This window comes from Argiope bruennichi, chromosome 10 (genome assembly GCF_947563725.1).
Source record: "Argiope bruennichi chromosome 10, qqArgBrue1.1, whole genome shotgun sequence".
Classification (NCBI taxonomy): Eukaryota; Metazoa; Arthropoda; class Arachnida; order Araneae; family Araneidae; genus Argiope; species Argiope bruennichi.
The window spans coordinates 118666165-118680187 of NC_079160.1; the positions used below are offsets into that span (position 1 = coordinate 118666165).

The following is a 14023-nucleotide window of genomic DNA, read 5'->3' on the forward strand; positions in this document are numbered from 1 at the left end:
GTTTTATTAAGTAAAAATGAATCGAAGGTTTTCATTATTAACTCCCAAAAATATTGTAGCACAAAAATTTTATGACTTAAAATTCAAAAATATATTTTTTTTCAGTTATACTAATTTAGTTGCAGTGTAATTTTTAATTAGTTCTAAACATACATTATGCATTTTTTATCAATATATTTCATTGTTGCAAAAAAAAAATTCAAATTGTTTTAAAATTTTTGGTAAAATTATTTCATCTTGGATTATTCTTTCATTGTCTATAATGAAGATGTGAAGTCTTATTTCTTCATAATAAATAGGTTTCTATTTAAAGTATGCTTTTAATGTACTTTTTGTAATTTGTTATACTTAGAAACAAAGTTCAACTTCACAAGAAAGCAATGATGAAATTTTTTAAAGTGTATATGTTACAGTGATAACCCGAAATCAGTGAAAATGCGAATTAACTAGAGAAAACACGTTCTAACTGACAACACTAAGGAGAACCTGTTTTATTCATGTTTTGACTGATTTATTAGACAATATATTTAATACAAAATTATTGTATTAAACTATACTTACTAATAAGTGTTTAAGTAAAGAACCTATCATTGAAGAATACTGTTGAATACAGTACCGTTATTACAAATTTCTTAATTCGACGTGGGAATCTGCTATTATTTCTTACTTCGAATACAGTTTGTTCACAACTCTATCTTTTGTACCAATTTTGTACAGACCATCTTAATTTTTTTCAAGCACTACACCGATGAGATTTCGTAGATCAGCTTTTATTCTATCAACATTTGGAATGGGAATAATGACATTACTTTAAATATAAAACTCGGGATGTGGTGCATCAGAGATTCTTTTTCATTCGTTTGGTTTGCATTATTAAAGTTTCTTTGGCTTCTTCTCTAAATAGAAAAATGTTGGTCGATTTACTAGCAAGCATATGCTCTTCTGATTATGCTTATTCGGTTTCTATCTCTTCTGCATTCTTTTCCTCGAAAATTTTCTGAAGTTCATCCTCGCCTTCGATATTTTTTATAATATCTGATGGCAAGGTTGCGGTTATCATTCCAACTCTTGGTTCATTCCTAAACATAGATTTGTATAGTGATTGTTTAATTCTCGAATGAAAAGCACTATTTTTTTTCCATGGAGTGGACAAAACGAAGTCCATTGGACTTTTTTGTAGTTTTATAATCCTTCATCCATGAAACCAACATATTTTCTAACTCTTGGTTGGCACTCTCACAGAACCCTGTGAGTGGCCGTACCGAGGTTTCCCATGAACTATCTTCAATTCTGGCCAATACGTACATAACTGCTCTATAACGGAATTTGCAAACTATCTTCCATTATCAGATTGCAGTATACAAGGAGCCCTTAATATCAAAAAGATATCAAGCATTTCAAAAGTAACCTCTTCCGTTCCTGTGCTCTGAAGTAGTCGTAGTAACACAAAGTTTGTTAAATGTTCCTGGTAAATCATAATACACCTAAATTCATTATCTGCTTGAGATTACATGTAATTCAAATCCATTTGGCAGCGTATATTCCTTTCTGGGTGAATAATAGGTTTAGACACCAAACCTTTCCTTTTTATATTTTTTGTTGATATATTTTATACATAGATTAAAAAAAATGTATCATCTCAGTAGTTAGTTATATTTTTTGAATTTTCAATTTTAAGTCTGTCTCTATCCCCACGTCCTATGGCCATATGTGCAAATTCGATAGCATCAAAAAATTTTTCAACTGGTAAATAATATTTCATAGGCTCATTTGAAAAAACCCAATATTTCTACTCCACTGATTTAAAGAATGTCAAACCTTTTAATCTGTGGCACTGAATTGATGTCTTGCTAACGGAAGATTTTGCTTCTTCAACCTCAGATAAAAGAGGGCTGTATTCATCATGTGCAATAGCTTAAAAGTTATTCTTTTTTTATGTTTCCAACTTTTGGCGCAAAAAGCATTAACATTTTCTTTACTCATTGCAAATAAATCAACAGCACATAACAGCACAACACATTCCAGCATAAATAAAATTAGACGACTGCACTTACTTTGAAAATTTCATAAGCAAGAAATCTAGATTCATATGGTTTTAACTGAACTAGAGAAAACGGGTTCTCCCTAGCGTTGTCAGTTAGAACGCGTTTTCCCTAAATTCGGGTTCTTCCTAGCGCTGTCAGTTGAAACACGTTTTCCCTAGTTAATTCGCGTTTTGACTGATTTCGGGTTTTTACTGTAACATATCCATTTTTAAGATTTCTATTCCTTAATACAATATATTTGGATGTATAAAAAAATATATTATCATTCGTATTCTGCTGTAGAGCCGAACGTTTTTATGTTGGTTATAACTTCCGGTGTAAGATTTATTTGATAGGTGAGCACGTACATTTTGTAACATTTAGGGACACCTTGCACATCAAACGACTTTATAGGCTTTTAGCACATGGTAAACTTTAGCACATTACTAAAGAGATATGCAGTTTCACAGCACATTGGAAGATATTACACCAATGGCTGAGATTCTTTTCTTTAATGATTGAACTGATCAGCTGCTATCAGTTCCTTTTCACATTATTTTATTTCTTAAGGCCTTATCACACGGCCAAATACCGTCTGCACTTTCGTGGGCAAACGCGCACGGAAAAATGTGTGTAGTGACGCCATGTGGGGGATTTGCTGTATGGCAAACCTAAAACACAGGTGTACTTTATGGCTAATTTATCTCTCTTTATTCTCTTTTTCTGTTTGGTGAATATCTGTAGTTTACACATTTCGTTAGTGGGATTCCTGTTCATACATTCCATACATTATATCCTGGGATATATTGCTGTTTCATCACTTTTGTTAATTTTTCAGTAATAATGACAGGTTTACGTACAAAAAAAAAATCTAATAATTGCATAATGTATCTATATTGGTATTTCATAGATTAAATTGTGAAAATCAAATTGAACACAGAAATATGCTAAAAAAGCGATTTTGTGAGTTGGATGTGCAATTAATTTTAAAAATAAAAATTTCACTATTATTTATTAATCAAAGCATTAAACAATAACAGAATTATTCATATTCTTCAGTTCCCTTAAATGTACTATATAATGTGCTGAACAATATTTCAGAGGTAAGAAAATTAATTGAACCTTATTACCTTTCACAACAGCAAAGAATTAAATAATTTTTCAACTGTATGGAAGAGGTTAATTACATATTTTAGAAATTCAAAAATTATACCATTATTTAAAAAAAAATTAAACATTTAATCTGATCAAATACAGTTCACAAAAAGAAGACAGTTCACATAAACATTAATAATTTTTTTAATTCTGAAAATAAATTTTCTTAGTTTTAATGACTATCTACGGGTGTCAATATCTCTTCGTCTTAATTATTGTACGAATTTCTTCGTGTAGCATTTGTCTTTAATAATGAATATTCAGTGGATTCCAAATAGCCGGTTGTTGATGAATAAAGTCGATCAAAACCCATTTTTTATCACATGACCATAGAACATTTTGGAAATGTGTTTACAAATTAGTTTCATATTGACGCCAATCGCGCCATTCTTGGCAACTACGTCAGTACCAAAGCCATGCACGATTGGTTGAATTTCGTTTGCAAACAATCTTTCCGTCACTATCGTCTGCATTTTCAAGCAGGTTTGAAAAAGCTCACGATGACGGAAAACTTGCTTGACCGGTTGCCTGCGGGTAAAAACGGAAAATTGCCCACGAAAGTGTAGACGGTATTTGCCCGTGTGATAAGGCCTTTACTGAACTTGTTTCGTGTTCGTGTTGATGGATTTTTGTAATAAATTTCACATTCATATTTTTTTTATGCTGTTGAGGATAATTTGAAATTTTTCTCAGAAATTTTATACAGTTTTGTTTTATCGATGTCAATTTAATATTTTAGTATTTTCGAATCCACAAGCTAACAACTGCTACCTGTAAATAGAAACTGAAATTCTTAGCTCTCAGTAATCCTCCATTGCTCATCAGGCATTCATTTCCCATATCTAATTAGGGCAGCTCTGATTTATCTCATCTGTTCTTCTATATCTGAATCTTTTGTTATAATCATTAGCTGCAATTAATCCTTTCTCTTCAGGAGGTGAAGCTGGTCAAATCCCCTTGGGAGGCGGCCATAGAAAATCCTTACGGATTCATTGACTCCGCCTTTACCCGTGTGGATCCGGATCAGCTGGCAGACACTGTGATAAAAGCGGCCGAGACCAAGCGAAGGAATTCCAATACACCCACCGTCAGTCGCTCGACATCCAGGCTAGAGGGGTGCATGTCTCCACCCATACCACCTGTGACACCTGCAGCCGCTCAGTACGACATATACCACGCAAAGCCACCGAGAGGGTGGATGAGCACCGAAAGGCCAAGTAAGTTTTTTCCTGGTCTATTTCAAGTATACATTAATCAAAGTTGAGCAAGCTATTTTAAATATTCAGGATGTCTGTTCTAACTATGGCCCGTTATATCTTGCAATTAGAAAAACTTTAATGATGAAATTAATGATTACTTTAAATGATGAAAGAAATGATATTTCATCTTGTTTCAGTAATTAATTGCACTGCTAAAAAATTATAACCATGTTTAGGTTTTTATACAGGTCTCATATCTTTTATTGGTATTTAATGCAAAAACTTCCGAATTAGAGTAATCAACGAGAAAATTGATGTATAAAAAGAAAAAAAAAGATGCAATAGAACAATATTATTACGATTTTTGCTCTTTTACATTTCATTTGCATTTTTGTGTATCAATTCTCACATAGTGTCCTTTTATTTGTATATTTTTGTACGTTTCTCAACTTTCTTTTATGTAATCACGCCTGTTCTACATTGCCTTTGAAAACCCTATGCAAATCCCCACTCTTTCTCCTCCTTCCATTCAATCTTTGCCTCTTAAACCAGAGCAGTGGAGAGGCAGTCGAACAGACATTCGGCATCCTCCTATGCCTCTTCGACTTATAAAAATTGTAGTCATAGATACAAATAGCTGTATTATGTTACGTTATTTGTCAAACATTTAACAACAACAAACTAACATTTTAAATAAAAGAAGTTTTACACTTCTCCGATTAAAATTGATTATTTTATGAAGCTAATAATATCTTTATATTAGATAATTTAGACCATATTTCAATTGCTGACTCGCGGAATTCATTTATTTGTTGTAACCTTTCACTGGTGTAAAATAATTATCTTCAAAGCTTCAGAGCTCCGTTAGTTTAACCACAAAATGTAGATTGTGTGTGTGTGTGTGTGTGTGTGTGTGTGTGTGTGTGTGTGTGTGTGTGTGTGTGTGTGTGTGTGTGTGTGTGTGTGTGTGTGTGTGTGTGTGTGTGTGTGTGTGTGTGTGTGTGTGTGTGTGTTTGGTTTAAATGGAAAATATACTTAGATTATTTTATTAAATATGACTAATAAGGCAGAGGATTAGACATCATAATTTGTTCAGAAGCACATTTATAAAACCAAGCAACATAATTCTGTGTTTCATTTTACCGTTTTCGCAGCTTGAAGTTTATTCTTGTTTAACGGTTTGGAAATTAGCTTTTGAATCAGGAACAGAATAGACAATTTGTATATTCCAATGACGAATATCAATAAAGGTGAACGTCATAATATTGTCTGCAATACCTCATTACATCTTTAAAATATTGAGTTATACTTTTATGTAAAAGACTATTGAAGTTACAAATTTGAATGGATAAACTAAGAATTTAAAAAAAAAAAAAAAAGGAAAGATGAAAGAAGTAAAATTTCCATAAGAACAATTATTTTCATGAAATTGTGATGACGTATTTAGACTAAATTACTGGTACTATGATGGTGTAACGCCAACTAAAATAAGCAGAATTGAGTACCCATATTTATATACGACTATGCAGTCAATAGCTAGGTGAGATTCGCTTCTTTTAACTATCTTCCCAAACATAAGCTCTCTGATCTAAGCTGAATTACCATTTCATTAGATCAGGATCATTTATGTGTCTTTATTTAACGATTTTAAATATATTTTAGAGTTATGACTTATTTACTGTGACGATATTTTTATTTGAATAAAGGAAACCTTCATTCTTAAAATTCAATTAATTTAACTGCAAGCATTTCGTCTTAGAAGTTATAATCCTAAGATCAAAAGGGATCTTAGGAAATCTGAACGCTCTGGTTTAAAATAATTTAAGACATCGTCGCATTCAAAGGAAATTATTTCAGAACATACAGCTCTACAAAATATCAACGTTCCTAATGAAGATCTTTAAAAAGCAATCATTTGATTAATGCATTAAAATTTCGCACAATAGCTCATTTTCAAATTAATCAGTAATTTTAAGTTTATCTTTTATGGATTATCAATTACTGCTTATAAAAAGGATATTGAAACTAAAATTATTCTAAAAGTTATACTCATGCACAATTTGATAACTAATATCATTACGTTTAAAAATCTTCACATTATAATTTACGGATTTTAATATAATATCTAATTTCTTTTAATACAACATTCCATAGTATGATTAAAAATTAATTTCGATGCACGATTATGAGCTACCTACTTTAATACTGATAATGTTGGCAACTTCTATTACATGCATGACTTACGATTTTTTTAAATTGATTATCTCTACTTGAATAATTTTGAACTGATATAAATGTTTATTGATACAAATGTTATAATATCGATGTCTGTGTGATAATAAGCTCCGATCGTATTTTCCAACATATTTAAAATTTTAGCCGAATAATTTTTTATTTCAAAATTGAAATAAAGTCAATACTGTACAGTTTTAATTTTACTTGGATCAGTGTTGAGCTTGGTGCCAACATTCGGAAATGAAACATAATATATATGCTCCATGTTGTATGCTCCATTTATTCGCATCTGTTCCTGCAGTCGATTCTGTCTGAATTAAGATAAATCTCGCCATTTTTTTTTCTTTCTTTTTAGTTGAGCCATCTACAACCTATCAAGCACCTGAAAGTTTTGCACCTTTGGGCAGCATACCTGAAACATCTTCCAAGTTCCAGAATGGTTTCCCTACGCCCAAGAAAATGGTCTTCCAGAATTTCAACACAGTTCCTCGGAAGTGGAAGCCAACGGCCACTCACTAAGGGAGCATGCCCAAGGTTACTTCAAGGACGTTCTCGATTCTTTTGCTGAAAAAAACACAAGCAAGAAATGTTTGGAAGCACCATGAGATAATTCTCTGAAAAATGTGAACTATCTTCGATATTTCATCTCGTCTCTCATCGGGAGCAAAACTTCCTCATCCAAAATGCTTTGAAAAGTATTCTGTTTTGTTATGCAAATATATTCAGTTGTATGTTTTGTTCCCGAAGAAAGACAGAATGGAAAATGCATTTTCGAACTGTTCATGCGTTTTTCTTTTGAATCCATCCCAAGAGCTTGCTTTGTTATAGGAAGTTAGTATAAGAGAATAAGTTTTATTGGAGAAGTTGCATCATGTTTTTAGATTTTTTCCTATAAACAATCATTCATTTATTTAGTTGAAATTAGTACTAATTCTGATTTAGAACGTTTCATTTTTTTTAATCAAAAGCATTAATTTCACTTACAAGATCAACGAATGATGCTCATCGGTTTGGAAAAATATTTTCTACATTGTAGTATAGTATATTGTAACCAACCTGAGTATGTATCATACTATAAATGAAATTATGGTCAATACGATACAAACTAGATTTAGTTACTTTTAAGAACTGCTTATTTACTTTGCTTTGATTATTTGAGATTGCTTTATTTATGTTGGCATATACGTCAATGGAGGATACAGATCTTCAGAAGTACCAGTTACATACAGATACAGCAATACTTTTTTAATGATAAAAATGAGTTTAGGAAACGAAGATGCAACTTAAAAATAATTATGCAGGTTATAATATGGAAAATGCAAATAATCTTTTATTTGCCATCTTACTATTAATAGAAAATTCATTAAATTATGGTTATATCTCCACTAAAGGTTCTAATTAAAGTACTATGGAAAAAATTGCAAGTTTCCATAACTCTTTAAAAAAGCGAACATATATTACAATAATTAACTTAATTGATATTTTTATATAAAGAAATGTTGATAACTACATTACAAGAGCCATTTGTGAGAAAAGTTGGTGATAAATTTTTTTTAGAAATACACCATGTAGTATTTTCAGGTAAAAATCTGTAATATTTTGTGTTAAGTATTAGTGAAGGGATGTACTTGATTTATTTCTGTTGTAATAAAAGAAATATCTAAGTATTGTTTTTTTATTTGTGATTAATTTAGTGTTTACATGCAATTATTACAGGAGTGAATAGCAAGATCCTACACCTAGAATCGTGTAAATTCCCAATCAGTGGGAATGGGTAAACGTGAAATATAAACCTAAATCTATCTTTTTGGGAAAACTCTCGATGAGTGATAGCATCTGTAGTGTCTTTTTGGAAAAGTAGAGAATATAAAATCTACAAATGAAGACAATTAGTAACAGAAAGACATGGTTATATTGGGGCTTTACAAAGAAGGCATATTTTAGGGTTTTACGAAGAAATGTTCTAAAGCAAATCTTGATTACAGAAAGCGCTTATATGTAAATATGGAAATTATATAAATAATCCAAAATTTTTTCCTCCAATTATTAATCTTAATTTTAATTTTAAATCCAAATGTATAATATTTAAAGGCCAAAGCTTTGGAAATTAACATCTAAAAAAAATAACGACAATTTAAGCATCCAGTACAAAAGATTTTAATATATTATGTTTCAGATTGGATTCATTTGTCTTTATATTATTTTCAAAATTTTGATCCCGTTAATACCAATAATAGCATGCATACAAAAAATGTACTTAATTCACCCCATAAGGAGCCCGCAATTTCTGCAGGGAATTCAGTCCTCAACATCGCCTCATTTGAAAATCGCAGGGAGACATTTTTTTTTTCCTTGATTTCAATATCGGCTCTGTTCTTTCTTTATGCAAGTAAAAAAGATTCTTTAATATTATTATTTCAAGTAAGTTTTGATCCTAGATGGTACCACAGACTTATCTGAAAAGTTTGCATTAAGTTATACTTTGCAATACATTAACAGCAAGGAAAAATAGTTCCTGTATTGGCACCTGAAATAATCATGCTGATTTTTTGTACTTGACCCGTACTTAGAGAATAAATATCGTCGCAATCCGCACTTCTATAAATACAGTAACTAAAATAATAAAAAGTAATGCTGAAAAATATACTATAAAATATTTTTAAAATTTATTAAAATTAGAAAAATTATAAGGAAGTAAAATTAGCGCCATTGAAAAGCAGTTTTATATATTTTGCAATAATATACTCCAAAGTTACTGAAAAGAAACATTAATATTCAAATTAATTATTTAATAAAATTTAAAAACTTTGCCAATGTAAGCATCTATAATTTATTCTAATTAAGGAAGTAATTGCGTGACAAATTTGGTAGCTCTAAGTTCAATAGTTTGCTTTCTAGAGTCTTTAGATTCATATATATATATATATATATATATATATATATATATATATATATATATATATATATATATATATATATATATATATATATATATATACATGTAATAATTTCTTACAAAACAAAATAAAATGTATTATGTAAAAACTTGAAAATAACTTCTATGTCATTGCTAAGATATAAAGATGCATAAAGTTATGAAGGGTATATCTTTATTCAACATTATTTAATATTATTTGACATAATTAAAAAAAATTATGTCAAATAAAAATTACAATATTATTCTTAACACTCTGAAATAGTTTCATTATTTTTATCTTTATTAATTTTGTGCACTATACGAATATAATGTTCGTTACCACTTTTTTTTTTTTTTTTTTGCATATTTCGATAAATGATTTTTTTCGAACATTTTCTTGATGCATGATCTTTATTCAATGACTAGAAACTTTCGGAACTGTAGTACAAGCATGTGATCTGGGGGAACGGCAGTGCCCCCGCCAAGTCGAGCAAAAACAAGCGACACGGCCGTACCATCCTTTTCTCGAAGCAGTTCAGGCCATTTTCGAACCCCTATAACTTCGTTGTGGATAAAACTAGAAGCCTGAATTTTCAATAACCAAGCAGGCATTATATAAACACGGTATATTTCAAATTTCATTCAATTTGAACCAGTAGTTTAAGAATTATAACTAGTCAAAGTTTGTGAATTTTGTCACTGACTGACTGACTGACTGACCGATCATCAAAACTCTAAGGCACTTCTAGCAGACATAGAAGTTTCAAATTTAGAATACAATTAGTGTTTGGTGTATAAATCAAGGAAAAACTAAAATATGCGTGTAATAATGGACGGATCGATAAATTTCTCGAAGTTTCGAGCATTATCCATTTTGTCGGCAAATTCGTCGCCAAGTCTCCAAATGGTCGCCAAGTTTGTCACCAAGCTCTGAGATCACTGGCTTGGCATCCGACAGCATTAAGACTTAAAACTTACAGCTGTAGATAGGATAGATTGCCCCAGATACATAACAAAAAAAGCTCGTGAATGCATAAAAAAATATGAAGACGATGCTTCTATGACTGCAGGCCTGGAAGAGAACATAATTATAAAAATAGGAGTAAAAGTCATGTTAAGTCGAAATATTGACGTACTCCATCCATACAAAAATGACTATCTACAAAAAGAAATGAGATGCCATCAAAAACATAACTTGTAAAAAAAACCAAGTCTCGCAACTCAGTTCTATCGTGAAAAGTTGTGAGATCCATATAATACCAAGTAGGTCAATTTATTCAGTCCCTACTTAAGGGTCCTTCTGTCTTAAGTTATTACGTAATTAGCTAACCTAACAACATCTTATAGTGACCATATCAATATTAAAAATCTTTTATGGTTTAAATAAATAGATTGACTTGGCCATCGCATGAAAACACAATGCATCTTTACATTAAATTAGATTGCATTAACATATTATATTAAATTAGATTGTCTAGTGCGATTGCCAAGTCAATCTATTTATTTAAACCATAAAAGATTTTCAATATTGATATGGTTACTATAAGATGTTGTTAGGTTAGCTAATTACGTAATAACTTAAGACAGAAGGACCCTTAAGTAGGGACTGAATAAATTGACCTACTTGGTATTATATGGATCTCACAACTTTTTACGATAGAAGAACTGAGTTGCGAGACTTGGTTTTTTTTACAAGTTATGTTTTTGATGGCATAGAGTATTTATGAAGCATCTGAACAGAAAAGTACACGAATGATGACATAGTAAGTATGACAGACATGAATTTTGGTGAGAATGGGAGATAATATCAAAATACTTGAGAAAATATCACAATATTACGTATGGTCGAAATGTACCATTAGAAAATTATAGAAATGGCCATCATAACATTGTCAAAAATTTTAGAAAAAACTGAAGTTGCAAACGAAAAAAAAAAAAAAAATAATAATAATAGTCTTTAAATCGATAATTGCAAGAAGATGCATACTGGCGTGATCGATTCATTTCGAAATCGTTGAAGTTAATGTGAAACAGACAAAATCCTGGCTACTTTTGAAAAGCAGTTTCTGTGTATATGTCAAAACAAATTTATCTTTCTGCAAGATTATTATTTTTGAAAAATTCAATTTTTAGATGCATTTATAAGTTTTTTTTTCAAATCCATGACAAATATTAGAACAATACAAATAGCTAGTCTGAATTATGGAACAAAGACAGTGGGAATGTATTCAGAAAATGCGAAGCATCAAACGAATTATCCAAAATTTTGCAAAGCCAGTATTTTAGTTTAGGTGCGTGCTTGTGTGATTTTTACATGATATTGCAACTTCACTTTGGATTGTTAGTTTCAGAAATTAAACTTTAGAAAATCAAAAATACGCGCAGAAATTAAAATATTTTATATGTTTGAATTCATGTGGTTAGAAAATGAAACAAAAACATAATATATTTATAAAGAAAAGAACATATATGTTTATTTGTCTATCACAAGAACTTATCCGAAATGTTGAACAATAGAAGCATAAAATTTGAAAGCACAATTCTGGAGTACATTTCTAGATCAACTGTGCTATCTTTGACTTTTGAAGATGAATTATTTCTTAAGAATAAATCGAGAAAAAAATCTATTAATTTTTTTTTTTCAGTTTCTCTCAAGTTACTTTTGAAATAATTCTCGAAAGAAAATTATTTCTATGTCATTTTAAAAATCAAAAACTGATTTTATTTAATGATATTAATTTAAATACTATAAATCTCTGCTCATTTTGATAAATTTTTCCCAATCAATCTTTATCTCCATTTATAATAATCCAATGTTGTAAGTAAATTCAAAACCAATTTCATTGTTTCATCAAATCTTTTTTTCATTTGTGTGTGTGTTTTAATTGATAAATTATAATAAGAGAAAATTATTTTCTTTGAAGATGTCAAATTTTTTGCAACCAACTTCATTTCATAGCAGCTAAACCTCTTAATACGTTCGAGGTGCAATGAAATAATTTTTGGGTAATTACTATTCGATGTTACGTCTAATTTTCATAATTTTTTAAATACTTCTAATATATATATAAGGTTACTCATGTTCAATAATTCACACTCCTACCAAAAGGAGAAATTCCGAGGAGAAAAAAAAGAAGCATGCTTCTTTAAAGTAATAAGTAGGCAAGATTTATCTTCTGATTCACTTCTAACTAAACAAAACCAAGAAAGAAAGAATATTGTTTTTATTCATGGCAATAAAAACCATGAAATGAAGTAACTTCGGTGTTTTCAATACCAACGATGGGGAAAGAAAAAAGTATAATTCTCAGCTTCAACTGTAAATAAAATAATAAATAGTGATTCGAGTTCTGAATAATTTTTACCGTTATTCTTTTACGATGATATTTTACGTAAAGATATTTTCAAATCAACCATTACTTTCCAAAACCTAGCAAAAATGTGGAAGCTGATCAGCTTTAGCGTTGGCACTTCTAAATTTTCCTTACCTCAGGCCACTTGGAATGTATTTGGCGTTTCTCTGACTTTCAAATGGCACTATTATCTTGTTTATAGTTTCTTACATTTAAATAATTAATCTCACTTCACAATAATCGAGAAAATATCGTTTTCTGTTTTAGAGCTCATTTTCAGTTTAATGTTCTCACTCTTGTAATACTCAACCTATGTTTATTCTTTAATGATTTTTGCTCACTTTATAACCACACTTTTACGATTTGTCCAAAATAACATGTAAATATTAGAATATAATTTTAAATTCAAGCTCCATTATTTTCAATAGATTTTACTGCACATACAGTGGTTTTCAGAAGATTCCATTGGCAGCAAATTTGTAATCAAATTATTTGCTACTACTTATATGTCACTTTCAACTAAAGCAACATAAACAACATAATGGGCATTGGTTGCTCTGCAAATACAGGAACCAAAGGAAATAATACTCTGGATGTTTTGAGGAAAGGGGTTGGCGGTATACTTTAGTAAAGAATAATATTTAATGAGGGGTTAAAGAGAAGAAGACGTATCTTGCCGTTAGTGTTTCTACAGAAATTATTCAAATAAAAAAATCAAAAACGTAAACTACATCTCGCGTAAACTACAGAGACAATAAGTAGAAATTTTCTTCCTTTGATTTCATCTCTGTTGAAAATCACGCAATTAAATAATATTGAGATGACGAAAACAGTTTGAATTTTAGTGCAACAATTCAACTCTTGCTGAAAATTATGTAAAATTTTTTTAAAAATGACCGCAGTTTAGGAAGAATATCAACGACAATTACAATTAAACAGATAATTTTTTTTTAATTTTAAAATGGAAAAAAAGAATTAATTTCTTGCAACAATATTTCTCAGACGTATCACCTAAAGATGTCAAAATCTCATTTAACTTTTAAATGATTTAAATTTATAGTAAGATTTCCAAAAAATTCACTCCGAGGTGCACATTTTTATTCTCCCAAGTGTATATATCAATGCTAAATTTGGCAATTC

At 30.1% G+C, this 14023-nt stretch overlaps 1 protein-coding gene across 5 annotated transcripts in view; it reads left to right on the top strand.

Annotated features, from left to right (window-relative positions):
• LOC129987865 (nucleolar protein dao-5-like) overlaps window positions 1-8280 on the top strand; it is a 105791-nt gene extending 97511 nt beyond the window's left edge. For all 5 annotated transcript variants that reach the window (XM_056095836.1, XM_056095833.1, XM_056095835.1 and 2 more), the window contains 2 exons: window positions 4114-4396; window positions 6969-8280. In XM_056095836.1, coding sequence (XP_055951811.1) covers window positions 4114-4396; window positions 6969-7132 — 447 coding nt within the window. In that variant the 3' untranslated portion in view covers window positions 7133-8280. The remainder of the gene's footprint in view (window positions 1-4113; window positions 4397-6968) is intronic.
• Window positions 8281-14023: the final 5743 nt, after the last annotated feature.